Source organism: Carcharhinus amblyrhynchos, chromosome 15 (genome assembly GCF_965287045.1).
Source record: "Carcharhinus amblyrhynchos chromosome 15, sCarAmb.v2.hapA, whole genome shotgun sequence".
NCBI lineage: Eukaryota > Metazoa > Chordata > Chondrichthyes > Carcharhiniformes > Carcharhinidae > Carcharhinus > Carcharhinus amblyrhynchos.
The window spans coordinates 77675435-77690580 of record NC_137338.1 but is presented as its reverse complement, the minus strand read 5'-3'; the positions used below and the strand labels follow the sequence as shown (position 1 = coordinate 77690580).

Sequence of the window (15146 nt, the reverse complement as noted above, 5' to 3'; positions counted from 1 at the left end):
CTCCGCCAGCCCCTATAACTCTCCCTATCTCTGTAACCTTTTGAAAGGAATAATTTGACAAGGAAGTATTCAATGAATGGTAGGTCACTAGAAAGTTCTGTGGAACAAAGGGACCTTGGCATGTTTGTCCACAGATCTCTGAAGGTGGAAGGGCATGTTAGTAGGCTGGTGAAAAAGGCGTATGGGACACTTGCCTTTATCAATGGTTTACAAAAGCAGGGAAGTCATGTTGAAGTTGTCTAGAACTTTGATGAGGCCACAGCTGGAGCACTGTGTGCCATTCTGGTTACCACATTATAGGAAGGCTGTGATTGCACTGGAGGGGGTGCAGAGGAGATTCACCAGGATGCTGTCTGGGATGGAACATTTAAGTTATGAAGAGAGGTTGGGTAGGCTTGGGTTGTTTTCGTTGGAGCAGAGAAGCCTGAGAGGGCGACCTGATCGAGGTGTGCAAGATTAGGAGCAGCTGTTCCCTGTAGTTGAAGGGTCAGTCAGGAGGGGACATTAGTTCAAAGTGAGGGGCAGGAGGGGGATGTGAGAAAAAGCTTTATACCCAGGGGTCTGGATGGTCTGGAATGTGCTGCCTGGGAGACGGAATGCCTCACATCCTTTAAAAAGTACCTGGATGAGCACTTGGCACAACAGAACACTCAGGGCTATGACCAAACACTGGTAAATGGGATTAAGTGGGAGTTCAAGTGTTCAATGTGCCGGTGAGGACTGAAAGGCCAAAGGGCCTCTTCTGCACTATCTGATTCTATGATTCTGTGACCCTCTGGGATTTCTGCACCTCTCCAATTCCGGTCTCTCGAGCAGCCCCAGATTCCCATTGACCCATTGGCAGCCGTGCCTTCAGCTGCCTGGGGTGGGGGGGGGGGGTCCCTATGCTCTGGAATTCCCTCCCTAAAACTCTCAATCTCTCTCCCGCTGCCCTCTCTCTCTCAATCTCTCTCTCTCTTCCTCCCTCTGCCCCTCTCTCTCGATCTCTCTCTCTCTTGCCCATCTCCCTCTCTCTGTCCCCTTTCTCTGCAACTCTCTCCCTCTGCCTCTCTCCCTCTGCCTCTCTCTCTCTCTCTGCCTCTCTCTCTCTCTGCCTCTCTCTCTCTCTGCCTCTCTCTGTCCCTCTCTCTCTGACTCTCTCCCTCTGCCTCTCTCCCTCTGTCTCTCTCTCCCTCTGCCTCTCTCTCTCTTACTCTCTCTCTCTGTCCCTCTCTCTCTCGACCTCCCTCTGTCTCTCTGTCCCCCATCTCTCAATCTCTCTCTCTTTGCCCCTCTCTCGATCTCTCTTTCTCTGTCCATCTCTCTCTGCCTCTCTCTCTCTTGATCTCTCTCTCTCTCTCCCCTCTCTCTCTCGACCTCTCTCTCTGTGCCCCCTCTCTCTTGATCTGTCTGTCTCTGCCCCTTTCTCTCTTGATCTCTTTCTCTCTCTGCCCCTCTCTCTCTCGCTCTCTTTTTCTTTCTGCCCCTCTCTCTCTCGATCTCTCTCTGCCCCTCTCTCTCGATGTCTCTGTCTCTCTCGATCTCTCTCTCTTGCCCCCTCTCTCTCAATTTCTCTCTCTGCCCCTCTCTCTCGATCTCTCTCTCTCTGCCCCTTTCTCTCTCGCTCTCTTTCTCTCTCTGCCCCCTCTCTCGATCTCTCTCTCTGCCCCTCTCTCTCGATCTCTCTCTGCCCCTCTCTCTCGATGTCTCTCTGTCTGTCTCTGTCTCTCTCGATCTCTCTCTCTCTCTCTCTTGCCCCTCTGTCTCTCAATCTCTCTCTCTGTCCCTCTCTCTCTCAATATTTCTCTCTGTCCCTCTCTCTCTTAATCTCTCTTTCTCTCTGCACCTCTTTCTCTCTGCCCCTCTCTCTCTCGATATCTCTCTCTCTCTGCCCCTCTCTCGATCTCTTTCTCTCCCTCTGTCCGTCTCTCTCTTGATATCTCTCTCCCTCTGTCCGTCTCTTTCTCAATCTCTCTCTTTCTCTGCCCTTCTCTCTCTCGATCTTTCTCTCCCTCTGCCCCTTTCTCTCTTGATCTCTCTCTCCCTCTGTCCCTCTCTTTCTCGATCTCTCTCTTCCTCTGTCACTCTCTTTCTCAATCTCTCTCTTTCTCTGCCCTTCCCTTTGTCGATCTCTCTCTCTCTGTCTCTCTCTATCTTTCTCTCCCTCTGCCCCTCTCTCTCTCGATCTCTCTCTCCCTCTGTCCCTCTCTCTCTCGATCTCTCTCTGCCCCTCTTTCTCTTGATCCCTCTCTCTCTCCCTCTGCCGTTCTCTCACTCAATCTCTCTCTCCCTCTTACCCTCTCTCTTGATCTCTCGATCTCTCTCTCTCTGTACCCTTCTCTCACTCAATCTCTCTCCCTCTCTCTTGCCCCCTCTCTCTCGATCTTTCTCTCTTGCCCGTCTCTCTCTCCATCTCTCTCTCTCTGTTCCTCTCTCTCTCGATCTCCCTCTGTCTCTCTGTCCCCCTCTCTCGATCTCTCTCTTTGCCCCCCTCTCTCTGTCTGTCTCTTTCTCTGTCCATCTCTCTTTCAATCTCTCTCTCTCTCTCAGTTGCCCTCTCTCTCAATCTCTCTCTCTCTGCACCTCTCTTTCTCGATGTCTCTCCCTCTCTATCCATCTCTCTCGATCTGTCTCTCTCGATCTCTCTCTGCCCCTTTCTCTCTCGATCTCTCTCTCTGCCCCTCTCTCTCTCGATCTCTCTCTCTCTGTCCTTGTCTGTCTCTCTGCCCCTCTCTCTCTCTCTCAATCCCTCTTTCTCTCTGCCCCTCTCACTCTCAATCTCTCTCTCTATCCCTCTCTCTCTCGATCTCTCTCTCTGCCCCCTCTCCCTCGATGTCTCTCTGCCCCTCTCTCTCGATCTCTCTCTCTCTGCCCCTCCCTCGATCAATCTCTCTCTCTGCCCCTCTCTCTCGATCTCTCTGCCCCTCTCTCTCTCGATTTCTCTCCCTCTGCCCCTCTCTCTCTGGCCCTCTCTCTCTCTGCCCTCTCTCTCTCCATCACTCTCTCTCTGCCCCTGTCTCTCTCTTGATCTCTCTTCCTCTGTCCCTCTCTCTCTCTCTCAATCTCTCAATCTCTCTGTCCCTCTCTCTTGATCTCTCTCAGTGCCCCTCTCTCTCTCTCGATCTCTCTCTCTCTGTCCCTCTCTCTCGATCTCTCGCTCTCTCTCGCTGTCCCTCTCTCTCTCTCTCTGCCCCTCTCTCTCTCGATCTCTCTCTCTCTAGATCTCTTTCTGTCTTGCCCCCTCTCTCTTGATCTCTCTCTCTCTCTCTCTCTCTGTATTCTCTAGGTGGGATTTTCCAGTTGTGCTTGTCCCAAGAAATTCCTGGCCAAGGCCCTTTGCATAGTCTATTGAATTTTCTGTCTTGCCCAGTATGATTCCCGTGATGGGCAGGATATGAAAATTTCGCCCTCTGCCTGTCTCTCTAACTCTTTTAAGACGCTCTTTAAAAACTGACATCTTTAACCAACATATTAGTCGCCTGTCCCTAATATCGCCTCATTATTCTCAGGGTCAGATTCTGTCTGATTTATGCTGCTGTGATGTGCCTTGGGGACATTTCAGCATGTTATGTTCAATATGTTGCCATTTTGGGCCTACCAGCCTAGGTTCACCTGTCAGCGTGAGAAGCCTCTTAATCTCACCATTGGCATGGAAACTGTCAGTAAATGTAGGTGGCGATTGACCAAAAGTTTCTGGTCAAAACTGCAAGGCTGTTTCCACCCTCCCAACTTTGCCCACCTGGAAATCCAAATGGAAAACAGTCATGAGAGGAGGGGTCATAGTCTCAGGGAATGGAGGTAGCCATTTTGTGCTGAGATGAGGAAATATCTCATTGCTCTGTGGATTGGGAATCTCCGGTATTCTTGCCCCCAGACAAAGCTCAGTCATCGAGTACAATCGAGATGGAGAGCCAGAGATTTTCAGACACTCAGGGCAGCGATTGAGAGTGAGATGTTGAGATGCTGTCTTTAACAGCTACTGAAGCAGCCCGTGTACAAATGCAGCAAAACCTGGACAATATCCAGGCTCGGGCTGACAAGTTGTGAGTAACATTCACCCCACACAAGCACCAGGCAATGCCCATCACCAACAAGAGAGGATCTAACAATCTCCCCTTGACATTCAATGGCATTCCCATTGCTGAATCCACACCCCACTATCAACATCCTGGGGGTTACCATTGAGCAAAAACTGAACTGGACCCAGCCATATAAATACTGTGGCTACCAGAGCAGTCATGATTAGAGATGCCAGTGTTGGACTGGGGTAAACACAGTAAGAAGTCTCACAACACCAGGTTAAAGTCCAACAGGTTTATTCGTAACACCACTAGCTTTCGGAACTAGCTGTTCCTTCATCAGGTGGGTGGGCTGGGAATCTTGCGAAGAGTAACCCACTTCCTGATTCCCCCCCACCACTCCAACGCCCTTACCAACTTGCGCCCCCCCACCTCCCGAAAAGCCTGTCTACCATTTATAAAGCAGCACGGTGGTTAGCACTGCTGCCTCACAATGCCAGGGACCTGGGTTCAATTTCCAGCCTTGAGTCATTGTCTGAGTGGAGTTTGCACCTTCTTCCTGGGTCTGCGTGGATTTCCTCTGGGTGTTCCAGCTTCCTCTCACACTCAAAATGTGTGGGTTAGATTGATAGGCCATGTTAAATTAACCCTAGAGTGAGGGAGATTAGCAGGGTAAATATATAGGGCCAGGGTGGGATTCTGGTTGGTGCAGACACAGTGGACCAAATGGCTGCCTTCTGCACTGTAGGGATTCCATGATTCTAAGGCACAAGTATATAAATACTGTGGTTACCGGAGCAGGTCAGAGGCTGTGTAACTCACCTCCTGACTCCCCCCACAAAGCCTGTCCACTATCTACAAGGCACAAGTCAGGAGTGTAATGAAATAATATTCTCCCTCCTGCTTGGATGAATGTGGCTCCAACAACACTCGAGAAGCTTGACACCATCCAGGACAAAGCAGCCCCTGTTAATTAATACACTAATCCCCACTTTCAACATTCACTCCTTCCACCAACGATGCACAGTGGCAGCAGTGTGTACCATCTACAAGATACATTGCAGTGACTTGCCAAGGCTCCTTCGACAGTGCCACCCAAACCTGCCACCTCCTAGAAAGTAAGAGCATCAGATACCATAAGGAACACCCACTGCCTGCATGTTCCTCCTTCCAAGCCCTTCCCGCACAACATCATCCCGACTTGGAAATATATCGGCTGTTCCTTCACAGTGGCTGGGTCAAGTTCCTCAAACTCCCTCCCTAACAGCACTGTGGGTGCACCTACACCACACGGGACTGCAGCCGGTTCAAGATGGCGGCTCACCCACCACCTTCTCAAGGGGGCAGTTAGGGATGGAGGGGGGGGGGTGAAGGCTGGGCCCGGCTAGCCACACCCACATCCTGGGAAAGAATAAAATTAATTGGGGAAGTGGTTTCAATGGTGAATTTTTTTGGTTTGAATGTGGGAGGACAGAGAGTCCTGGATGGAAAGATAATGAACTGAAGAGAGATGCATCATGGTGTGAGGGAGGGATGGGGAAAGTATGCAATGTTCAAGATGTTAATTCTCTCTCTCCTTTCTCTCACTCTCTGTTTGTCCAGGATCGATGCCGAGAATTCAAGGACTCACAGGTCTGTGAATATTCCTTATTCTCCTTTTCTATCTCTCTCTCTCTCTCTCTCTGCATTCGGCTTGAAGGGGGAGGTCGTGGTGTATGTCAATCATACTCTGTCGTGCCGAGTCGCTTGGTATGGGTTGGGAGGCGGACCTCTTTTCTTTCAAGAGAGGGGCTCATCTCTGAGGAAGGTGGTATGGGGTTGTTGAAACTGCGGGGATATGGCCAGGGGAGTGGGGGCTGTGTGTGTGTGTGCGGGGGTAGGGGTGGGGGGGGGAGGGTGCGGGCCAATCCGAATTATACTCTCTGTGATACTTGCATTGGACGTGACCCTGTGCCTTGGAAACATCATGGGATTCCTTCGCTCCCGCAGCATCGGGCACGGGGCTGGGGCGCTCAGGCTTCCCAAACTTAAAATGTCCGACCCCGACCCTCCCAAAATCTCTGCCCCTGCCTCCTGTTCCTCCCCGACCCATTCCTCCTCTTCATTAAAGTGGAAGCATCTCGCACGTGGAATTGTTGTTTGCTCTTTGCAACCTTCGTAACGAGTGTTAATCTCACAAACCACCATCCTCCAGAGGTCAAAGGGTGATCTATCGATGTGGTCAAGCTGTGGCGTGGAATTTGCCGTCCACTCATTGGGCACCGGGAATTCAAAAAGGGATATTGTTATGGTGTGTTGTGTATCTTCTGTAACTCTGCCCGCAGTTGAGTAAGCAGTGGGTGCGATTAGGAGATTGCAAATATTCTGGCTTTTCCCAATCTTGTCTCTTTGGAGTTCTTGTTTCAAGTGCGCAGGTTTGGGCAGATGGAAGATGGCAGCCTCTTGCAATCCCGGCTGCTATGCATCACTGACAGACATGTGAAGTCGGGAGGATGCTTCCATTGTTGGGACGCGGGCTCTCGAGGGATCTCGAAGTGGGGAACTTGCAGCCAGTGAGTGTTTCCCATGGTGTCTGCTGCCTTTGTCCTCCTATGGGGTAGAGGTGGTGGGTTTGGACGGTGCTGTCAAAGGAGCCTTAGCAAGTGACTGCGGTGCATCTTGTAGATGGTACTCACTGCTGCCGCTGTGCGTTGGTGGTGGAGGGAGTGAATGTCAAAGGTGGGTGGTTGGTGTGTCGATCAAGTGGGGGGGCTGCTTTGTCCTGGATGGTGTTGAGTTTCTTGAGTGTTGTCGGAACCGCAGTCATCCAGGCGAGTGGGAGAGTATTCCATCACACTCCTGACTTGTGCCTTGTAAATGGTGGACAGGCTTTGGGAGGAGTCAGAAGGTGAGCTACTCTCCACAGGATTCCCAGCTTCTGACCTGCTCTGGGAGCCACAGTATGGCTGGGTCCAGTTCAGTTTCTGGTCAATGGTAACCCCCAGGATGTTGATAGTGGAGGGGATTCAGTAATGGTAATGTCATTGAATGTCAAGGGGAGATGGTTAGATCCTCTCTTGTTGGAGATAGTCATTGCCTGGCATTTGGGTGAGGTGAATGTTACTCTCCACTTGTCAGCCCAAGATAACCATCTGCCACTGTTAAGTAAACCCTGGGTGAATACGCGCAAGAGGCTATGGACATTCTGAGTCAGGAGTATTCCTGGAAAGTTTCAACATTTCTCAGTCGAGTCACTGAGCAGCTGCAGCACCAGAGGACGTGTGGTGGGTTCTGTGCTAGCACCGTGAAGTGTAAAGGTTGAGAGAAGAGGAAAGCAGATGGACATTGTTCGCATTTATCACAAAGGGATCGGAGGACAAGAAACGAGAAGTCCAGGTGAGACCACATCCAGAATACTGAGCGTGGCACTCACCTGTGGGGGGGGGGGGGCGCAGGGGCCCGCTCTCATCAACCTCACTCCTACCACAAACCTCCTTCTAAGCCTGTTACTGTATCTGGCCAATGGAACACACACTGTCCACTGACATATTTCAGATCAGCAATACCCAATGCTGCCTAGACTGGGGTCAATCATCACCTCCCACCCTAACCCCCAGCCCAGGAATGACATTCTGGTTTAGTTAGTTGTATTTACTTTCAGGTTTGTTTTAGTAACAGTGTCCCACCAGGGTGGGTGAGATCTCCCCTTCTCTCTTCCCCTGCCTCGGCCCCCCTAACACACACTTCCCCTCCCCCACCTCCCCCCACCCCCCGCAAAACATCAATTTTGTTGACTTTTGAATTATAATATTCAAAAAACGTAACTGGGGATGGTGCAGTGAGTACATGCCCTGTGGCACCAAGCAAGACAAGCCTGAGGCCTGGCCTAACACAGCCTGGTTTCTCTTAGGCCTGATATAGTGGAGACTGGGTCACTGAGGCCTGGTGCAGTGAAGACTGGGTAACAGAGGCCTGGTGCAGTGGAGACCGGGTCTCTGAGGCCTGGTGCAATGGAGACCGGGACTCTGAGGCCTGGTGCAGTGGAGACCGGGTCTCTGAGGCCTGGTGCAATGGAGACTGGGTCTCTGAGGCCTGGTGCAGTGGAGACCGGGTCTCTGAGGCCTGATGCAGTGGAGACCTGTTAAAAGAGGCGTGGTGCAGTGGAGAGTGGATCACTGAGGCCTGGTGTAGTGGAGACTAGGTCTCTGAGGCCTGGTGTAATGGAGACCAGGTCTCTGAGGCCTGGTGTAGTGGAGACCAGGTCTCTGAGGCCTGGTGTAGTGGGGACTGCGTTTCTGAGGCCTGGTGCAATGGAGACCCGGTAACAGAGGCCTAGTGCAGTGGAGACTGGGTCACTGAGGCCTGGTGCAATGGAGACCGTGTCTCAGGCCTGGTGCAGCGGAGACCAGGTCTCTGAGGCCTGGTGCAGTGGAGTCAGGGTCTCTGAGGCCTGGTGCAGTGGAGACCGGGTCTCTGAGGCCTGGTGCAGTGGAGACCGGGTCTCTGAGGCCTGGTGCAGTGGAGACCAGGTCTCTGAGGCCTGGTGCAGTGGAGACCTGTTAACAGAGGCGTGGTGCAGTGGAGAGTGGACCACTGAGGCCTAGTGTAGTGGAGACTAGATCTCTGAGGCCTGGTGTAATGAAGACCAGGTCTCTGAGGCCTGGTGCAGTGGAGACCGGGTCTCTGAGGCCTGGTGCAATGGAGACCGGGTCTCTGAGGCCTGGTGCAATGGAGACCGGGTCTCTGAGGTCTGGTGCAGTGGAGACAGGGTCTCTGAGGCCTGGTGCAGTGGAGACCGGGTCTCTGAGGCCTGGTGCAGTGGAGACCTGTTAACAGAGGCGTGGTGCAGTGGAAAGTGGATCACTGAGGCTTGGTGTAGTGGAGACTAGGTCTCTGAGGCCTGGTGTAGTGGAGACCAGGTCTCTGAGGCCTGGTGTAGTGGAGACCGCGTTTCTGAGGCCTGGTGCAATGGAGACCTGGTAACAGAGGCCTAGTGCAGTGGAGACTGGGTCACTGAGGCCTGGTGCAATGGAGACCGCGTCTCAGGCCTGGTGCAGCGGACACCGCGTTTCTGAGGCCTGGTGCAGTGGAGACCGCGTTTCTGAGGCCTGGTGCAGTGGAGACGGGGTCTCTGAGGCCTGGTGCAGCGGAGACCGGATCTCTGAGGCCTGGTGCAGTGGAGACTGGGTCTTTGAGGCCTGTGATAGTGGAGACCGGGTCTCTGAGGCCTGTTATAGTGGAGACCAAGTCTCTGAGGCCTAGTGCAGTGGAGACTGGGTCTCTGAGGCCTGGTGCAGTGGAGTTTGGGTCTCTGAGGCCTGGTGCAGTGGAGTTTGGGTCTCTGAGGCCTGGTGCAGTGGAGACCACGTCTCTGAGGCCTGGTGCAATGGAGATGGGGTCTTTGAGGCCTAATGCAGTGGAGACTGGGACTCTGAGGCCTGGTGCAATGGAGATGGGGTCTCTGAGGCCTAGTGCAGTGGAGACGGGGTCTCTGAGGCCTCTCCTGTCAGCTTTGGGTTCTGAAGCGTGCTGTGAGTATTGTCCTGCTGCTGTAGTTGGAGGTCAGAGTGATGGGAGGGATTTGATGGGCAGCCTGTCACTCATACATCAGCGGCTTTCATTGAGGCTGACAGGTTGACTGGTCTGCCGGCACTGATTTATCGACAGGCTGCTGTTTCATTACTGGAAGCTCACTGTGAAATAATTCATCTGGGAAAGAAGCTGCAGGTAACTGCCCAGCAATTCAATCAGTGAATCAGGGAGAAATGTTCCTCAGGGGAGAGACAGGCAGGAAATTAAATCCCTGTGTCTATGTGTGTGCAGGAGTGCAGGATGGGTGATGTGTGGGGAGTGACAGATTAGTCTCTATGTTTGTGTGTGTGAGTGTGCGTGTGTGTGTGTATGAGAGTATGTGTGTGTGTGTAAGTGCATGTGTGTTGTGTGTGAGAGAGTGTGTGTGTGCGTGGATGTGAATTCAGGTGTGAGTAAGGAGAGTGAACAGGAGTGAGAGTGTGGGTCAGCTGTGCCCCTGTGTAAATGTGTGTGTAAATGCGCAGGTAAGCGTATGTAAATGAGAAGCTTTCACATTGAGGATTGACGGTTTCAGTCAAGAACGGGATCGAGACGTAAAATGTTATAGAATCAGATGCTGCTAAGTTACTTTGGGACTGGTAAGTTACACCGAGGATGGTCAGTTACACTGGGATTGGCCAGTTACTCTGAGACTGGTCAGTTACACTGGGGATGGTCAGTTACTCTGGGACTGGTCAGTTACACCACGGATGGTCAGTTACACTAGGGATGGTCAGTTACATTGGCAACAGGTCAGTTATTCTGGAGACTGGTCAGTTACCCTGGGGATGGCCACTTACTCTAAGAATTGACTGTTGTGTGTTGTGTGTGAGAGAGTGTGTGTGTGCGTGGATGTGAATTCAGGTGTGAGTAAGGAGAGTGAACAGGAGTGAGAGTGTGGGTCAGCTGTGCCCCTGTGTAAATGTGTGTGTAAATGCGCACTGGGATTGGTCAGTTACTCTTGGGACTGTTAAGTTACCATGAGAATGGTCAGTTACACTGGGGACTGGTCAGTTACTATGCTGACTGGTCAGTTACTCTGGCGATTGGTCAGTTTCATTGGAGATGGTCAGTTACACTGGGGACTGGTCAGTTACACTGGGAATGGTCAGTTACACTGGGAATGGTCAGTTACTCTCAGGACTGGTCAGTTACACTGGGAATGGTCAGTTACACGAGGGACTGGTCAGTTACTCTGGTGATGGCCATTTACTCTAGGGACTGGTGAGTTATACTCGGTACTGGTCAGTTACACTGGAGATGGTCAATTACTCTGACTGGTCAGTTCTACTGGGGACTGGTCAGTTACACTGGGGATGGTCAGTTCCACAGGGTCTGGTCAGTTATACTGGGGACTGGTCAGTTACTCTAGGGTTGGTCTGTTACTCTGGGAATGGTCAGTTACTTGGGGATGGTCAGTTACTCAGGGGATGGTCAGTTACACTGGGAATGGTCATTTACTCTAGGGTCTGGTCAGTTACACTGGGGACTGGTCAGTTACACTGGGGACTGGTCAGTTACTCTGGGGATGGTCAGTTACTCTGGGGACTGGTCAGTTACACTGGGGATGGTTGGTTACTCTGTGGACGGTCAGTTACACTAGGGATGGTCAGTTATACTGGGGACTAGTCAGTAACTCTTGGGGTGGTCAGTTACACTGGGAATGGTCAGTTATTATGTGGACTGGTCAGTTATTCTGGGGATGGTCAGTTACTCTGGGGATGGCCAGCTACCCTGGAGATGATCAGTTACTCTTGATACTGGTCAGTTACTCTGAGGACTGGTCGAATACTCTGGGAAGGGTCAGTTATTATGTGGACTGGTCAGTTACTCTGGGGATGGCCAGTTACCCTGGAGATGATCAGTTACTCTTGATACTGGTCAGTTACTCTGAGGACTGGTCGAATACTCTGGGAATGGTCAATTACATTGGGAACTGGTCAGTTACCCAGTGGATGGTCAGTTACACTGGGGACTGGTCTGTTACACTGAGAATGGTCATTTACTCTGGGTACTGCTCAGTTACACTGGGGACTGGTCAGTTTCACTGGGAATGGTCAGTTACTCTGGGAACTGGTTACTTACACTGGGAATGGTCAGTTACTCTGGGAACTGGTTACTTACACTGGGAATGGTCAGTTACTCTGGAGACTGGTCAGTTACACTGGGAATGGTCAGTTACTCTGGAGAGTAGTCAGTTACACTGTGGATGGTCAGTCACTCTGGGGATGGTCAGTTATACTGGGGATGGTCAGTTAGTTTGGGGATGGTCAGTTGCACTGGAGACTGGTCTGTTACACTGGGGACTGGTCAGTTACACTGGGGATGGTCAGTTACATAGGGACTAGTCAGTTACTCTAGGGATGGTTAGTTACTCTGGGGGTGGTCAGTTACTCTGGGGATGATCAGTTACACTAGGGATTGGTCAATTACTCTGAGATTGGTCAGTTCCTCTTGGGATTGGTAAGTAACCTTGGGAATGGTCAGTTACACTGGGGACTGTTCAGTTACTATGTCGACTGGTTAGTTACTCTGGGGACTGGTCAATTACACTGGAGATGGTCAGTTACACTGGGGACTGGTCAGTTACCCTGGTGATGGCCAGTTACTTTAGGGACAGGGCAGTTACACTGGGAGTGGTCAGTTACACTGGAGATGGTCAGTTACTCTGGGGACTGGTCAGTTGCACTGGGACTGGTCAGTTGCACTGGGAATGGTCAGTTACACTGGGAATGGTCAGTTACACTGGGAGTGGTCAGTTACACTGGAGATGGTCAGTTACTCTGTGGACTGGTCAGTTGCACTGGGACTGGTCAGTTGCACTGGGACTGGTCAGTTGCACTGGGAATGGGCAGTTACACTGGGAATGGGCAGTTACACTCGGGACTGGTTTGTTACACAAGGAACTGGTCAGTTGCCCTGCGCATGGTTAGTTACTCTGGGGATGGCCAGTTACACTTGGGACTGGTCAGTTACACTGGGAATAGTCAGTTACTCTTGGGACTGGTCAGTTACTCTGGGGATGGCCAGTTACACTGGAAATGGTCAGTTACCCTGGGACTGGTCAGATATTCTGGGCACTGATCAGTTACTCTGCAAATGGTCAGTTACATTGGGACTGGTCAGTTACACTGGAAATGGTCAGTTACTCTGGGGACTGGTTACTTACACTGGGAATGGTCAGTTACTCTGGAGACTGGTCAGTTACACTGGGAATAGTCAGTTACTCTGGAGAGTGGTCAGTTACACTGTGGATGGTCTGTTACTCTGGCAATGGTCAGTTATACTGCAGATGGTCATTTATTTTGGGGATGATCAGTTACACTGGGAATGGTCAGTTATACTGGGAATAGTCAGTTACTCTTGGGACTGGTCAGTGATTCTGGGGATGGTGAGTTAGACTGGAAATGGTCAGTTACACTGCAACTGGTCAGTTATTCTGGGCACCGATCAGTTATTCTCAAATGGTCAGTTACATTGGGACTGGTCAGTTACACTGGGGACTGATCAGTTACACTGGCAATGGTCAGTTACTCTGGGGACTGGTTACTTACACTGGGAATGGTCAGTTACTCTGGAGACTGGTCAGTTACTCTGGAGAGTGGTCAGTTACACCGTGGATGGTCAGTTATACTGCGGATGGTCATTTATTTTGGGGATGGTCAGTTACACTGGGGACTGGTCAGTTACTCTGGAGAGTGGTCAGTTACACCATGGATGGTCAGTTACTCTGACAATGGTCAGTTATACTGCGGATGGTCATTTATTTTGGGGATGGTCAGTTACACTGGGGACTGGCCAATTACACTGGGAATGGTCAGTTTATCTGGGGACTGATCAGTTACACTGGGGACTAGTCCGTTACACTGGGGACTGGTCCGTTACACTGGGGATGGTCAGTTACTCTTGGGACTGGTCAGTTACACTGGGAATGGTCAGTTACTCTGGGGATGGCCAGTTACACTGGGGATGGTCAGTTATTCTCAGGACTGGTCAGTTGCACTGGGGATGGTCAGTTACTCTGGGGACTGGTCAGTTACACTGGGGATGGTCAGTTACTCTTGGGACTGGTCAGTTACACTGGGAATGGTCAGTTACTCTGGGGATGGCCAGTTACACTGGGGATGGTCAGTTATTCTCAGGACTGGTCAGTTGCACTGGGGATGGTCAGTTACTCTGGGGACTGGTCAGTTACTCTGGGGATGGCCAGTTACTCTAGGGATTGGTCAGTTACCCTGGGACTGGCCAGTTACTCTGGGGACTGGCCAGTTACTCTGGGGATGGCCAGTTACTCTGGGGATGGTCAGTTATTCTCAGGACTGGTCAGTTGCACTGGGGATGGTCAGTTACTCTGGGGACTGGTCAGTTACTCTGGGGATGGCCAGTTACTCTGGGGACTGGCCAGTTACTCTGGGGATTGGTTAGTTACTCTTGGGACTGGTCAGTTACCCTGGGAATAGTTAGTTACACTGGGGACTGGTCACTTACGATGGCAACCTGTCAGTGACTCTGGGGACCGGTCAGTTATACTGGAGATGGTCAGTTACTCTGGGGACTGGTCAGTTACTCTGGGGATGGCCAGTTACTCTAGGGATTGGTCAGTTACCCTGGGAATGGTCAGTTACTCTGGGGACTGGCCAGTTACTCTGGGGATGGCCAGTTACTCTGGGGATTGGTTAGTTACTCTTGGGACTGGTCAGTTACCCTGGGAATAGTTAGTTACACTGGGGACTGGTCACTTACGATGGCAACCTGTCAGTGACTCTGGGGACCGGTCAGTTATACTGGAGATGGTCAGTTATGCTGGGGATTGGTCAGTTACACTGGGGATGGTCAGTTACACTGGGAATGGTCAGTTACACAGGGGATGGCCAGTTGCTCTGGGGACTGGTCAGTTACTCTGGGGACTGGTCATTTACACTGGGGACTGGTCATTTACACTGGAAATGGTCAGTTACTCTGGGGACTGGTCACTTACACTGGGAATGGTCAGTTACTCTGGGAATGGTCAGTTACTCTGGGGATGGTCTGTTACACTGGAACTGGTCTGTTACACTGGGAATACAGCCCCTTCTTAAACAAAGGCACAACATTTGCCACCCTCCAATCTTCAGGCACCTCACCTGTGGCTGTTGATGATTCAAATATCTCTGCTAGGGGACCCACAATTTCCTCACCAGCCTCTCACAACATCCTGGGATACACTTTATCAGGTCCTGCGAATTTATCTACCTTGATGCATTTTAAGACTTCCAACACTACCTCCTCTGTGATACATAAACTCCTCAAGACCTCTATTTATTTCCCCAAGCTCCTGAACATCCATGTTTTTCTCAACAGTGAATACTGATGAGAAATATTCACATAGGATCTCACCTATCTTTTGTGGATCTGCACGTTGACCCTTAAGAGACCCTACTCTCTCAGTAGTTACTCTTTTGCCCTTTATGTATTTGTAGAAACTCTTTGGATTTTCCTTTGCCTTATCTGCCAAGACAATCTCTTGTCCCCTTTTTGCCCTCCAGATTTCCCTCTTAACTCTACTCCTACATCCTCAATACTCTTCAAGGGATCCACTTGATCCCAGGCGCCTATGCA

General features: G+C 51.2%; 1 protein-coding gene across 1 annotated transcript in view; it reads left to right on the top strand.

The window, feature by feature from the left end:
* Positions 1 to 15146, top strand: part of LOC145353487 (uncharacterized) — an 80885-nt gene that overhangs the window by 22316 nt on the left and 43423 nt on the right. The window contains exon 2 of the mRNA XM_080204292.1: positions 5601 to 5630. Coding sequence (XP_080060418.1) covers positions 5601 to 5630 — 30 coding nt within the window. The remainder of the gene's footprint in view (positions 1 to 5600; positions 5631 to 15146) is intronic.